General features: G+C 37.2%; 1 protein-coding gene across 1 annotated transcript; it reads right to left on the reverse strand.

The window, feature by feature from the left end:
* Window positions 1–4,490: 4,490 nt before the first annotated feature.
* LOC118560107 lies at window positions 4,491–14,220 on the reverse strand. The gene is made up of 8 exons (XM_036130830.1): window positions 14,185–14,220; window positions 12,650–12,739; window positions 11,883–11,972; window positions 9,701–9,790; window positions 7,447–9,610; window positions 7,271–7,324; window positions 7,078–7,197; window positions 4,491–6,602 (listed from the first exon to the last, which is right to left on the reverse strand). The coding sequence occupies exons 5-8, from the start codon at window positions 9,608–9,610 to the stop codon at window positions 6,388–6,390; spliced, it is 2,553 nt and encodes an 850-aa protein (XP_035986723.1). The 5' UTR covers window positions 9,701–9,790; window positions 11,883–11,972; window positions 12,650–12,739; window positions 14,185–14,220; the 3' UTR covers window positions 4,491–6,387.
* Between the last annotated feature and the right edge of the window lie 1,105 nt (window positions 14,221–15,325).

Raw genomic sequence — 15,325 nt, forward strand, 5'->3', positions numbered from 1 at the left:
CCTCTACATTGCAAAAAACATTTAGCCTTTATGTCTTTTTGTCTTTCTTTTTGTTTCTTTTCATTTGTTTTTTTTCTTGTAATTTTGCACAATCAATAACTGTATCTGTTTTTGTTTGCTTGAAGAATGACATTTGTTACATTTGTTCCAAGTTTTGGGAAAGTATTGTCTAAATTCTGGATATGTTCTCTGCAAGTTCTTAGAAATAAGCTTTAAGTTACAAAGTGACTTGGTCACATTATATATTTTTATTGTTTGGGTACATCATAAAAACGACTTTGGGAATGTCCTCTGGACAGGTTCTTCTTTGTTGAAACATTTAGCCTTCTCCAAGAGACTTCATAAGTCTGGAGGGTTAAATGTACACTCAGTCTTATAAGCAGTACCTTTGCATATTAGATCAACAAGTTTAAGTGTGACAATCAAAACTGGTTGTTCACATGCAAAGGAGGACCATCAGGCTACCAATCAATTGTTAGCATGACTCAGGAGGCTGTGTCATGCAATTACAGCATTGTAAAAGGGGGACAATGGGTGTTTTCTCTTCGCAGAAAGGACTACCTTTACTCCCCTTTAAAACCAATGTTCGTCTCTATACAGGAAGAGAATATCTTCATATCTGAGTGACCACTGGCCTGCAGATGAATGTAAACTGTTGTATCTTGGCCTGATGATGTCACCCTTTGTGCTGGGCCGTCCTTTTGGCCAGTGGCTGATTGGTTTCCCCGATGTATAACTGGTCACAGTCCTCCCGGTACTCAACAGCATACGCAACATTTTTCTGTTTGTGCCGGGGGAGCAGATCTATGGGGTGAACCAGTCTTTGCTGTAATGTGTTTTGGGGTTTAAAAGCCACTGGGACATGTGTTTAGAAAATAAACCTCTCAGTTTCTCTGAAACACAGGGGATGGACTACTTTGGGGTCGTCCTTTTCTCCCGATGGGTGGCTGGAGTCCTGTTTGGGTTACTTTGAGAAAAGCCCAGTTGGGATAACCACATTGCTATAGGGCCTGTCTTTTGTGTCATGTTTCCTTCTCCCTGGTTCCTGAGTTTGTGGAGAGATTTTCTGCTCTGTGATACATAGTATGTATGGCTCCTAACTTGATGAGTGTCAATTTGCCAGTCTGTGTGGGTGGGTTTGTGGTACAAGTCAGTTTGTAACTGTCCTCGATACGAAACAGAGATGTCCCAGTCCAGGAAGGCAAGGCTGCCGTTTTTTTTTTTACATCATCTCCTGTAAACTTAATATATTTATCTACAGAGTTGTTGTGATCAGTGAAACATTGGACTTCCTGAGATTTAATTGTAACCCAGGTGTCATCAGCAAACCAGAACCAATGGCTTGGTGGTGTCCCTGAGAACGAAATGAAAGTTCCCTTTTCTACCTCCTCCATCTACAGGTTTGCAACAATAGGAGAAACATCGCACACCCATGTGTCTGCCTATAATTTTGCTCCCCAATATGTGAATTAGGTTGACAACAGGCACGGTTTCAGGAGTTGGCACAGTTACTCTGTGAAAAGACTGGTTCTGCTACTAAAGTTTGTTTCTGATTTTGGCTTTGCACAGACCACGTCCACCGCCTCACCAACAGGAATGCACGTAAAGGGTGTAAAGAGTAAGGACATGACATCAAAAGAGAATATATACACAGAAAGTATACATAAAAAGAAAGCCATGCAGAGTCAAGAAGTGGTAGTAGATCTTTAGATTTTTCAGAAAGTCACTTAGACATAAGACCATCCTGTAAACCCAATGATTTGTGTTTTTTTTATCCTGACAGTGAAGGGCAGCTATTTTAAGCATCATTTTTGTGCCTGCACTAAGCATCACTTGCAGCAAGGGCATGTATATCAGTCTACCAAGGAATGACTAAACCTCTGACTCATTCTGCTTGTCTGACTGGCTTATAATATGTTCGTGGAATCACTCGATTCACATGCTAGACGTCTTAAATGCAAGATTAGAGAACAGTGATTTTTATAAATAGTACTAAAAGGGTATAATGAGGCTTCTAGTTAAATTGCTATGGCTCAGCAGAATATCCATATACCTTTGTTATTTCTCTTTATCTTATATAACATACATTAACATTATGTCTTATTAGGAGATACACATTTTTTTTAAGTCTGTCTCCGTATTGACACACAAGTGTTTTGTTATTGCTCATTGTGTTGCACAGATTTGCACAACATACTGTAGAGGAAATTAAACATTTGAAATTAATTTTTAACTTTTTCAAAAAAGTGATTAGTGAGTAAAATCACTGCCATTACTGACACCTGAAAAAGTTTCTAAAAGTTTTCAATAAAATATGAAAATAGCTATGTTTGGCGAAAACATAAAGCTTTTATCGGGACATCATCTTATTTTATTATTAGAATCAACCCATATTTGGTTGTTGCCATGGTAATAAACACAAAAAATCTATATCCAAATCTTCCTCTCCTCTGTAAAGGGAGGATAATAACTGTTTATAATGGATTACCCTAAAGAATGGCGTTATTTTGATGTGAAAACACAGACATGCTTTCTTTATGAAGTGTAGGAGGAATTTCAAGCTTGAATCAGTTATTACAGTTTAAAATCTAGAAAATAAATTACCCATGATTTTTTTTTATCCATATTGATCCAAGAAATAATATGAGCCCAAGATAATGATTTCTCTGTGAAAACCTAAATGTTTTTAAACCTGATTTAATGCTTCAGTTCAATATGTTTTTTACTCTGCATATATTTTATTTTGCAGGTATTGAGGATGAAATTAATGTGTATAACGCAAGTGCCAGGGTCTTTTAATGTCTTAAGGGAGACAAGAAAAATCAATCTATCAAGCAAACTGCATTAAAAACTGCCATTTATATTTGCATATGAATTGTTTAGAATTCAAAACTAAAATGTCATAAAATGGTCTCTAGATTATTACATATGTTCTTGATATAACCAAATAAATAATTTGTCATAATTTGCTAAATCATGTAAAATATAATTTAGCTGAGTGTATGTAAAGAAAATATAACATCTGAGTCATATTTTAATCGGTTTCTCTGCTGCATCAGTTTTCTGTCCAAACTAAGTACTCAATAATTATTCAAATTAATGATTCTCCTAATTATAAGTAAGTGTATTTTAATAGATAAAGTCTACTATTACTCTGTCATTAAGTGTAATAATCCTCTGACCTCTGTCAACAAATTAAAACATAATGTTGTTGCTTATTGTTGGTTTCCTTTTTATTTGCCAGGAAAATTTATAAAAATATTAATCAAAGTAATTTGAGAGAATACCCTGCTCTGCTTTAGTTTAATCTAATCCATATGAAACAGTGTTTCAATGACTTATTAAATGTTTTCCACCACTCACTACCTGACCTAGATATGCCATTACACATTCGTTCAGATGTTCATGGATGCTGACTGTATGAGAAAACAGGACCACGTTGTATCTAAAGCATTTCAGTTGTTGAAAATGTTTGACTTGCCTTGGGTTTTCTGCATGGCAAAGAAGGTAATTTCAGTCTCCATTTGTCCTTTCTTTTAATTCTTCAAGCAGTTCTTAGAAAGTCTTTAAAAAGAATAAATCGGTAATATAAATACCTTCATGCCATTCAGATTTCAGATTTTCCCAACAAAATCGTTGGATACGCACAGTCCTCTCTTTCACATCACACACACACACACACACACACAGCCTTGTTTATAAGCCGTAGTTGGGACTCAAGACAAGACCATGCTTTCTGGGAACCACCCTTTCTGAAGGCAATATAGCTCTGCAAAAAATCAAGTAGCATACTACAATGACAGTGAACAAAAAGGTCACTTTGAATTTCCAATAAAACAAAGTAAAGTTTCCAACTTGATAAGAACCTGCCTTTTGGGGACGTGTCAGGTATTTAGTAGTAAGTGGGGTATTACACATACACTAATCAGTTTTTCTTACATTGATGGTACCATTAGCACAAATCTAGGTTTAAAACACTTTAACAGCCACCACAGTTCACTGTTCAATGAAATCTACTTTTGAATAGATAAAAACATTGAGTTAACCACTCATTTCAGTCTTGAATCGCTCAAGGTAGCAGCATGTTGGAACAGCTGGTACATTTATTCTAATTTATTCTTTTAAAAGGGCTACATAAAGGGATTAAAATTATGCATACATTTCTAAAGTAGGACTTCCTCCTTGGACATCAGATCATAATCTTGTCCCTTTGATCAGATTATAAACCTTGTTCAGGGCAACCTGTGATGACGAGGACTGTGACAAGATGGTCAGAGTATTGAAGGAGCCCTGCAGGATTGTCTCAATGGTACCAGCATGAATGCACTCGAAGAACTTTAATGTTAACTGAATATGGGACAGACTAAATACATGTCTGCTTGAATAACACTATCCCCAGGAGAATAGTGAGATACATACTCTTTAATGTAACATGGAGGAAGAGCAGGCCGGCCTCAGGCAGGCCTCTTGACAAAGTTAAGATCCTTCCATATTTGCAGCAAGAGGCTCTATACCTTCTATTAATCTGTTGCAAAGAGTGACATCTCTTTTGCCATCATCTCTTGGGTTAGTATCAGGGCCAGGGATTTAAAAAAACTCAATAGAATAATTCTGTTCTGGGAACTACTGTGGAAATTCTCTTGAGAGGATCGTTCAAAGGATTCTTCATGAAACAAACAGAAACAACCATCATCCTCTTCATTAGAATTTCAGATATTTGCACTCAGAGGCTTCTTTAGATCCATTGTAATACTCAATGAAACAGGAAATCCTTCCTCCCCACAACAATCAACATCTACAACGACTCTGAAGAACTCAGACCAAATGTTATAGCAACATTTAATTTCCATTAGTTTTTTTGATTTAATACATCTGGAAATTGTTTTTTATTTTACTTTTATGTATTAAATAAATGACAAAGGCATATAAATGTGTAGAATAATGAACATTTATTGTTCCCATCCACAGAACTCTTGATGGGATTTTTCCCCCCGTAAATGCTGTGCAAACCAACAACTGAACTTAAAAATTACAAAGTGAAATTACATCTGCTTTGAAATAGGATCTCCCTATCGGTCCTAATGTCAGATTAGGAGCCTGTTTCTCTTAAAAAGAACAGGCAATTATGTATGGCTGTGATTCAAATGTAAACTACAGTTGTTGACAATTGCATACAAATTTACATTGTTTATTCCTCCATTCCGCTAAAAATTCCTTTATGTTTCAAATGCAGCATCAGGTTGGTTATTTTTTTCCATTTACTAATAAACTTAACAGGGATAAGAACTTCACCCACACGTGGGAATAAACAAGGCAAAGCACCTGAAGCCCTTAAACATTTATATCTCATTTAAATTAAACAACTTTGCCCCAAGGTCAGGGTCACCAAAGAAGTAACAAAATCAGCGAGCCTTGCATCAGTGTCTGTGACTCAGTTAGCTCAAATAAGGATGTCCTAAATAAATATCTCTTTCTCTACAGAACCTGAACGTTTATTGTTCAATTGGTGTTACTCAAGTTTCTTGAAAAGTGAGAAATAATAGTTGAAGGTTAGCCATGTGCCTCACAAGTATGGCTCAGTATTTAAAGGCATTGCAAAGCCTTGTAAATCATATGTGCTCATTTTTGAACTAACCAACTTGGTTTTTCCAATAGCGGCAGATTTAGTTTTCATGATCAAAGCTGTAAATCCTTGAATGCTCTGGTTTCTGCTCCTCGCAGTCACTTTATATCATATGTACTATTGGTCAAATTACAGGCAAGACTTCTTGAGCTGCATCAAGGTAGCAACCGCAGAGGCTGAGTGTTGTTCCTGTGGAGACCGCTCTGAGTCCTCTGTGATGATGTATAAAATGTGTAGAATAATGAACATTTATTGTTCCCATCAACAGAACTCTTGATGGGATTTTTCCCCCCTGTAAATGCTATGCAAACCAACAACCTAACTTAAAAATTACAAACTGAAATTACTTCTGCTTTTAAATAAGATATCCCTATCTGTCCTAATATCAGATCAGGAGCCTGTTTCTCTTAAGAACACCCAAGAACAGGCAAAGTTATTCATGGCTGTGGTTCAAATGTAAACTAGAGTTGTTGCCAATTGCACACATATTTACATTGTTCATTCCACCGTTCCGCAAACGTTCCTTTACGTTTCATATGCAGCATCAGGTTGGTATATTTGCCCATTTACCAATAAACTAACAGGGATAAACAGTCTTGAAATCACCCTCAGTACCCTCAGTTTTTTTAAGTTATTGTGAAGCCATGTCCGAACGAAAAAATGTCCTATTGCCTGTACTTTAAAGGAAGACAAAGACAAACTGAAATGTCTATGACATGACTAAGCAACTAAAGCACTTAAAAGAAGTTTGAAATTAAAACCTTCTAAACTTTGTTTTTGAGGGCTGTTATGCGATTCTTGACATAAAACTTAATAGCTAGCCAATTTCGGTGTCTGAGTGCAACAGGTTCCTGTTTTAGACACGTCTCACAATCAGTCTTCCCTGGAACACGACATGTGTTGATGAATGGCATCAAGTGCTTTTCAACTGCAAGGATCTCTGCTTTCTCCCAATTTCTCCTCTTAGATGGCTGGCGACCTGTAAAACCAAAGTTAATAATACATGTAAAATAAATTCAGGCCTGACACACACACACACACACACACACATATATATATATATATATATATATATATATATATATATATATATATATATATATATATATATATATTTTAAGCTAAAATGAAATCAAAGCAATATCATACTTAAAGATTTTGTTTTACAATTGCAAGATATACTCATACTCAATTAGACGAATCTCCCAAAAAGTGGTAAAAAAAAGCAAAACATTCTCTTAAAAACTAATAATATTAATGAAAAAGATATATGGATAATTTATCTTCATCTATTCTTCAAACACATTTAATATAAAATGCATTTGAAAAACATTGAGAAAATTCACTAAACAGCTTTGATATGCATAAAAAATAGAATTCAAACAAAAACCTAGAGGAATTCTATAAGATGGAGAGGGGCAGGGAGTAGAGGGACAAATGAGTGGAATACTTACTTTTACCCTTTTTAGGTGAACTACTTTTGCTGGTTTGTGAAGGTGTCCTATTGTCCTGTATTTCGGCATTTCTGTCCTCCATTTCTGGTCTATGTTCCCCGATGGATGTGACTTGATCCTCTGAAATGAAAAGTAAAAAAATAATATAAGCTGTATTAATTTATTTACTTACTTATTTAAACCTATTGCTTACCCTTAGGATCTGACTCAAACTCTGCCTCTTCCTCACTGTCCAACTTCACATTCTCTGTAATTGGTTTAAAAGCACCACAACTGGATCAACATTTTGTCACATGGCAATAACCAAAATAAAAGCAATGCATTAAATAATTTACATAGAAATACATGCTAAAAAAAGACAAGCAGTACCTTCAGGGTCAATGGTTATGTCATCCAGGCTTTTTCCTTTAAAGTCAACAAGACGTCCCTGCTCCAGTGCCATGAGTACTTTACTGATTTTAGCAAGCTGAAGGGTGCCTTCTGGAAGCCTGTAAAACTGGCGATGAACTCTTATATCGTGACCAAGGAAATTTGCTAGCTGATCCAACTCTGTATTGCTCAGGTTCAAAATCTGAGACAGAGTTGCTGTTTGCTTGCGCAGCTTTGTTGATGTCAATGTGTCTGGTCTTTTGGCTCCACAGGTGCTAGCAAAATGCCGAAGGCAATCAGAGCCACGATAGCAACTCATTGCGAATGGTCTTGCAAATAAGTAGATGTTTTCTGTAGGTACACCACATTCCTGTCGTTTGCTGACAAGCATATCCAATGACTGCTGCATTTCTGGAGTCAGTAGGACTGGTACCTTTCTGCCCCTTTTCCCTCTTATTTCTAATCTTCTAAAATGTTTGCACAGTTTTTTTTCAAGGTCAGATAGAGCTTCTTTCAAATCATCCTGATCACTATTTGGAATCGAAGACAGATATGCGGAAAGGGACATTTTTGATACTTCCCCGGATCGGCGTCTGTTGAACAGAATCACTTGAGTCAGGGTGACTTTGGTCAGATTCATCCAGGTTTGTGAGGATACTTCTGTTGATAATTGGTTGTAAAAATGTTGTTGTTGCTCACTTAGATGTAAATGAAGAGTCTGGACATCTTTAGTAAAGGGAAGCAACTGTGGAGCATTCCACTTTGATTCCTGGAGTGTTCTCAGAGATGCAGCTGACACAAACTCATTCCATCTTGATTCATAAACATTTCGGAATGCACGAGCATCTTTAGCTGCACTGTAATTCTTCTGCACATTTGCACGACTTTCAACCAGCTGTGAAATTTTTGTCAAGCTGTATCCAATCTTCAACGCTAAACTAGGGCACCTGTAGGTGTTTGTTTCAACCGTAAAACCTGCTAGGGATTTTACAGATTCCACAACCAGCATAAAATTTGCAGGTTTAATGTGTTCTTCAATCGTCGTCATGGGGGTAATTTTCTTTGAATGTATCAAAAGTCTTCCAAGTTCTCTCATCTTTTGACGAATGTACTCATGTTTTGTGGGATCATAACCCAGTCTATTGTAAAGATGCTGTCCATATTCAATGATGAGTTCATCAGATTTTACAGCAGAGTACACCTCATCCTGAATCATGGAGTTCAACAACTTCCAGAACTCTGTCTTCACTCCTGGGGGAGGGGGAACAGCAAATGCACAGAGCGACTGAACTCGTGTTTTGCCAGGTTTCTTGACAACATTGGGCTTGAACTTGCAGATTGTCATGTGCCTCCAGAGGACTTTTTTTGTGAATAATCCTTGGCAATAGGTGCAGTGGAGATAATTTTGTGATTCAGATGTTTCCCTTGGTTGCTTGCGTGGAACCAGTCTTCCAGTGCCACTATTAAGCACCTCAACATTATGTGCAAAGTTGCCTCTGTTTCTCAAATGTTCGAGGTGTAACCTTCTTTCCCTGGAGCCTTTGGGAAAAGCTATGGCTTGTGCAACCTCAGGTTTGTTGTGATGAGCACGCTCCAAATGCCTTGAAATTTTTATGTATCCCTGTTTACAGTACAAACAGTACTGCTTTTTGTTGTAAATGCGTGACCCATCCTGACTTTTTGAAACAGCAGGTATGACAGGAGAAACTTTAGGACATCTATCATCTGCAACTGAAGAGTAAAATACACCATCATCTTCTGCAACAGGTGTTGATGTGGCAGAGCTGTCGTCTTCACTTGAACGTCCAATTTGATCAGCTGACTGAGCCTCACCAATGCATTTAGTGCGACAGAGTGAAGGACTAAAACGTCGCCTTTTGGATTTATGAAATTTTTCATGCTTTTTTGTTGGTGAACGTCCCCTGTGAAGTCCCCTCTCCGTACATTTATCTTTACTGTTCTCCTTCATCACAGGGGGAGGTGAAACTGCAACTTTCTTAAAATGACAGAGGAGGAGTCTTTTCTGATCGTCAGTTTCCATAATTTCACTTGTGTCAGTATCTTCAGAGTATTCCTCACTACTTTTAGGAACATATTCTTCTCCACTCTCATTTGATGAAGGGTCAAATAGGTCATCGGACTCCAAATTATCAAGTTTGTTCATCTAGAAAAAAAATATTCCAGAAGGAAAATAAATCTCAAATGGCCATTCTGGGGTTTTTTAAGTTCATGATTACTAAATAGTGTAACTTACCACAATGCTTTTGGTCCTTCTTAACTTAGGGATGAGCAAATGGTCTTCATCAGAAGAGCTAGTATCAGGTGAAGACCTTGAATGATGTTTCTAGAATAAAAAAGAAAATTGAGGAGTAAGTGAAATTATTTAACAAGGTAAAAAAAAAAGTCCACAGTCAACACGACAATCTACGAGGAGGTTTTGGAAGACTGGTTCAATAAACAAGGTGTTCTTTGGGAATACTGGCAATAAAACCTGAACAAACCGGAACCTCATTAAAAAAACCTAAGAACTATTGTCCAGAGGAATATTAGAAATAATAGACCAAATTATGTAGATTACCTGAAACCTGCAATTAAAGCAACCATGACTTTACAGTGCATGTCGGTAGAACCATGTACTGATCACCTCTATGCCAGTGATGAAATATATCACATAAAAAAGACAATGACTGAGAATGAATCAAAACAGTATTGTCATGACCCTGGAATTTATGTTTAAAAGTGTTTTTATTTGTCTTAATAAGAGACAGAATTTAGAATTTTCAATGTCTAAAAGGAATAATAACCATTATGAGAAAAAGGGGTTAGGGGATTAGCCTCTCATTTCTGCACCACTTTCATCTGCACAGTTTATCCAAGAAGACATAAAGATTGGCCTCTAATCATCCTTGTATAATAATCCCCGATACTGAACATACATCAGGTCATAAACCAAGTGTGAACCATGCTACTGATAGGTGGAAAAAAACAATTAAGTTCCAAAAAAGCAGAAAAAATTATGATAAATAAAAAAACTCAAACGGGTTTCCTAACCCTAATACAAACGACCAACTACTCAACAACCTAAAACCATTGACTAATCAAAAGAAATAAAGCTGATGACTAGCATGGTGCATTGTTGATTAATCGCTGCTGTCATGTTCAACTATGAAGTAGGTTCAGTTTACCAATGATCTGTTATTTACATAGCCTCTCATTTCTACACCACATTGACCTTTACTAAGTTTACTCAATAAAAAAACACAGGATTGCCTTCTAAACATCTTTGTATAACAGTCCCTGATACAGTGCATACATCAGATAATAAGCCAGGTGTGAACCATGCTACTGATGAGTGGAAGCAAACGCTATAGTTCCATAAAGGCAGAATAAATGATGATTAAAAAACCCTCAAACTGGGTCCTCACTTGTACTGTAAACCAGAAAAATGTGTGTTATCACAAATCAGCCATTAACTGTGTACAGACTACAGCTGCTATAGTCCCCACAATGACATTTGACCAGATTAGTGTGTGTTACTAGGTCTCCTGAAGGAAACCTGTTTAATGAAGGACATTTTTTACCAATGTAAAAGTGCTGAGATGTCTCTGAAAAACACAAGTAGGACTGATAACTGGAAGGCAGATGAAATGACGTTCAGGAAAAATTACCTTTTTCTTGAAGGACTTGGACGGAGCTTGATCCGATGAGCCAGCATGCTCAACTTCGACAGCCTCAGTCACAGATGATTCTTTGCTAGCCTGTGGAAGAGGAAAATAGCCTCTTAATACTATATTTAAGTGCAGGTTTACTAACATAGAGGAAATCTAAATTACCAACTATGCAACAACGTAAAACCATTGACTGATCAAAAGAAATAAAGCTGATGACTAGCATGGTGCATTGTTTATTAACCGCTGCTGTCATGTTCAACTATGAAGCAGGTTCAGTTTACCAATGATCTGTTATTTACATAGCCTCTCATTTCTACACCACATTGACCTTTACTAAGTTTTCCCAATAAAAAAACCACAGGATATCCTTCTAAACATCTTTGTATAACAGTCCCTGATACAGTGCATACATCAGATAATAAGCCAGGTGTGAACCATGCTACTGATGAGTGGAAGCAAACGCTATAGTTCCATAAAGGCAGAATAAATGATGATTAAAAAACCCTCAAACGGGGTCCTCACTTGTACTGTAAACCAGAAAAATGTGTGTTATCACAAATCAGCCATTAACTGTGTACAGACTACAGCTGCTATAGTCCCCACAATGACATTTGACCAGATTAGTGTGTGTTACTAGGACTCCTGAAGGAAACCTGTTTAATGAAGGACATTTTTTACCAATGTAAAAGTACTGAGATGTTTCTGAAAAACACAAGTAGGACTGATAACTGGAAAGCAGATGAAATGACGTTCAGGAAAAATTACCTTTTTCTCGGAGGATTTGGACGGAGCTTGATCCGATGAGCCAGCATGCTCAACTTCGACAGCCTCAGTCACAGATGATTCTTTGCTAGCCTGTGGAAGAGGAAAATAGCCTCTTAATACTATATTTAAGTGCAGGTTTACTAACATAGAGGCAATCTAAATGACCAACTATGCAACAACGTAAAACCATTGACTAATCAAAAGAAATAAAGCTGATGACTAGCATGGTGCATTGTTGATTAATCGCTGCTGTCATGTTCAACTATGAAGCAGGTTCAGTTTACCAATGATCTGTTATTTACATAGCCTCTCATTTCTACACCACATTGACCTTTACTAAGTTTTCCAAATAAAAAAACACAGGATTGCCTTCTAAACATCTTTGTATAACAGTCCCTGATACAATGCATACATCAGATGATAAGCCAGGTGTGAACCATGCTACTGATAAGTGGAAGCAAACGCTATAGTTCCATAAAGGCAGAATAAATGATGATTAAAAAAACCTCAAACGGGGTCCTCACTTGTACTGTAAACCAGAAAAATGTGTGTTATCACAAATCAGCCATTAACTGTGTACAGACTACAGCTGCTATAGTCCCCACAATGACATTTGACCAGATTAGTGTGTGTTACTAGGACTCCTGAAGGAAACCTGTTCAATGAAGGACATTTTTTACCAATGTAAAAGTACTGAGATGTTTCTGAAAAACACAAGTAAGACTGATAACTGGAAGGCAGATGAAATGACGTTCAGGAAAAATTACCTTTTTCTTGGAGGACTTGGACAGAGCTTGATCCGATGAGCCAGCATGCTCAACTTCGACAGCTTCAGTCACAGATGATTCTTTGCTAGCCTGTGGAAGAGGAAAATAGCCTCTTAATACTATATTTAAGTGCAGGTTTACTAACATAGAGGCAATCTAAATTACCAACTATGCAACAACGTAAAACCATTGACTAATCAAAAGTAATAAAGCTGATGACTAGCATGGTGCATTGTTTATTAACCGCTGCTGTCATGTTCAACTATGAAGCAGGTTCAGTTTACCAATGATCTGTTATTTACATAGCCTCTCATTTCTACACCACATTGACCTTTACTAAGTTTACTCGATAAAAAAACACAGGATTGCCTTCTAAACATCTTTGTATAACAGTCCCTGATACAGTGCATACATCAGATAATAAGCCAGGTGTGAACCATGCTACTGATGAGTGGAAGCAAACGCTATAGTTCCATAAAGGCAGAATAAATGATGATTAAAAAACCCTCAAACGGGGTCCTCACTTGTACTGTAAACCAGAAAAATGTGTGTTATCACAAATCAGCCATTAACTGTGTACAGACTACAGCTGCTATAGTCCCCGCAATGACATTTGACCAGATTAGCGTGTGTTACTAGGACTCCTGAAGGAAACCTGTTTAATGAAGGCCATTTTTTACCAATGTAAAAGTACTGAGATGTTTCTGAAAAACACAAGTAGGACTGATAACTGGAAGGCAGATGAAATGACGTTCAGGAAAAATTACCTTTTTCTTGGAGGACTTGGACGGAGTTTGATCCGATGAGCCAGCATGCTCAACTTCGACAGCCTCAGTCACAGATGATTCTTTGCTAGCCTGTGGAAGAGGAAAATAGCCTCTTAATACTATATTTAAGTGCAGGTTTACTAACATAGAGACAATCTAAATGACCAACTATGCAACAACGTAAAACCATTGACTAATCAAAAGTAATAAAGCTGATGACTAGCATGGTGCATTGTTTATTAACCGCTGCTGTCATGTTCAACTATGAAGCAGGTTCAGTTTACCAATGATCTGTTATTTACATAGCCTCTCATTTCTACACCACATTGACCTTTACTAAGTTTACTCGATAAAAAAACACAGGATTGCCTTCTAAACATCTTTGTATAACAGTCCCTGATACAGTGCATACATCAGATAATAAGCCAGGTGTGAACCATGCTACTGATGAGTGGAAGCAAACGCTATAGTTCCATAAAGGCAGAATAAATGATGATTAAAAAACCCTCAAACGGGTTCCTCACTTGTACTGTAAACCAGAAAAATGTGTGTTATCACAAATCAGCCATTAACTGTGTACAGACTACAGCTGCTATAGTCCCCCACAATGACATTTGACCAGATTAGCGTGTGTTACTAGGACTCCTGAAGGAAACCTGTTTAATGAAGGCCATTTTTTACCAATGTAAAAGTACTGAGATGTTTCTGAAAAACACAAGTAGGACTGATAACTGGAAGGCAGATGAAATGACGTTCAGGAAAAATTACCTTTTTCTTGGAGGACTTGGACGGAGTTTGATCCGATGAGCCAGCATGCTCAACTTCGACAGCCTCAGTCACAGATGATTCTTGCTAGCCTGTGGAAGAGGAAAATAGCCTCTTAATACTATATTTAAGTGCAGGTTTACTAACATAGAGACAATCTAAATGACCAACTATGCGACAACCTAAAACCATTGACTAATCAAAAGTAATAAAGCTGATGACTAGCATGGTGCATTGTTTATTAATCGCTGCTGTCATGTTCAACTATGAAGCAGGTTCAGTTTACCAATGATCTGTTATTTACATAGCCTCTCATTTCTACACCACATTGACCTTTACTAAGTTTACCCAATAAAAAAAAACACAGGATTGCCTTCTAAACATCTTTGTATAACAGTCCCTGATACAGTGCATACATCAGATGATAAGCCAGGTGTGAACCATGCTACTGATGAGTGGAAGCAAACGCTATAGTTCCATAAAGGCAGAATAAATGATGATTAAAAAAACCCTCAAACGGGGTCCTCACTTGTACTGTAAACCAGAAAAATGTGTGTTATCACAAACCAGCCATTAACTGTGTACAGACTACAGCTGCTATAGTCCCCACAATGACATTTGACCAGATTAGTGTGTGTTACTAGGACTCCTGAAGGAAACCTGTTCAATGAAGGACATTTTTTACCAATGTAAAAGTACTGAGATGTTCTCTGAAAAACACAAGTAAGGACTGATAACTGGAAGGCAGATGAAATGACGTTCAGGAAAAATTACCTTTTTCTTGGAGGACTTGGACAGAGCTTGATCCGATGAGCCAGCATGCTCAACTTCGACAGCTTCAGTCACAGATGATTCTTTGCTAGCCTGTGGAAGAGGAAAATAGCCTCTTAATACTATATTTAAGTGCAGGTTTACTAACATAGAGGCAATCTAAATTACCAACTATGCAACAACGTAAAACCATTCACTAATCAAAAGTAATAAAGCTGATGACTAGCATGGTGCATTGTTTATTAACCGCTGCTGTCATGTTCAACTATGAAGCAGGTTCAGTTTACCAATGATCTGTTATTTACATAGCCTCTCATTTCTACACCACATTGACCTTTACTAAGTTTACTCGATAAAAAAACACAGGATTGCC

The sequence above is a fragment of the Fundulus heteroclitus genome, unplaced genomic scaffold (genome assembly GCF_011125445.2).
Source record: "Fundulus heteroclitus isolate FHET01 unplaced genomic scaffold, MU-UCD_Fhet_4.1 scaffold_388, whole genome shotgun sequence".
NCBI classification, from domain to species: Eukaryota; Metazoa; Chordata; class Actinopteri; order Cyprinodontiformes; family Fundulidae; genus Fundulus; species Fundulus heteroclitus.

Excerpts from the sequence above, each read along its gene's own strand:
- LOC118560107 (XM_036130830.1), bottom strand. The coding sequence starts at position 9,610 with ATGAACAAACTTGATAATTTGGAGTCCGATGACCTATTTGACCCTTCA. Across the intron at positions 7,325-7,446 it reads CATAACCATTGACCCTGAAG|AGAATGTGAAGTTGGACAGT; the intron begins GTACTGCTTGTC and ends AACCAATTACAG. Across the intron at positions 7,198-7,270 it reads GTTTGAGTCAGATCCTAAGG|AGGATCAAGTCACATCCATC; the intron begins GTAAGCAATAGG and ends TTTTCATTTCAG.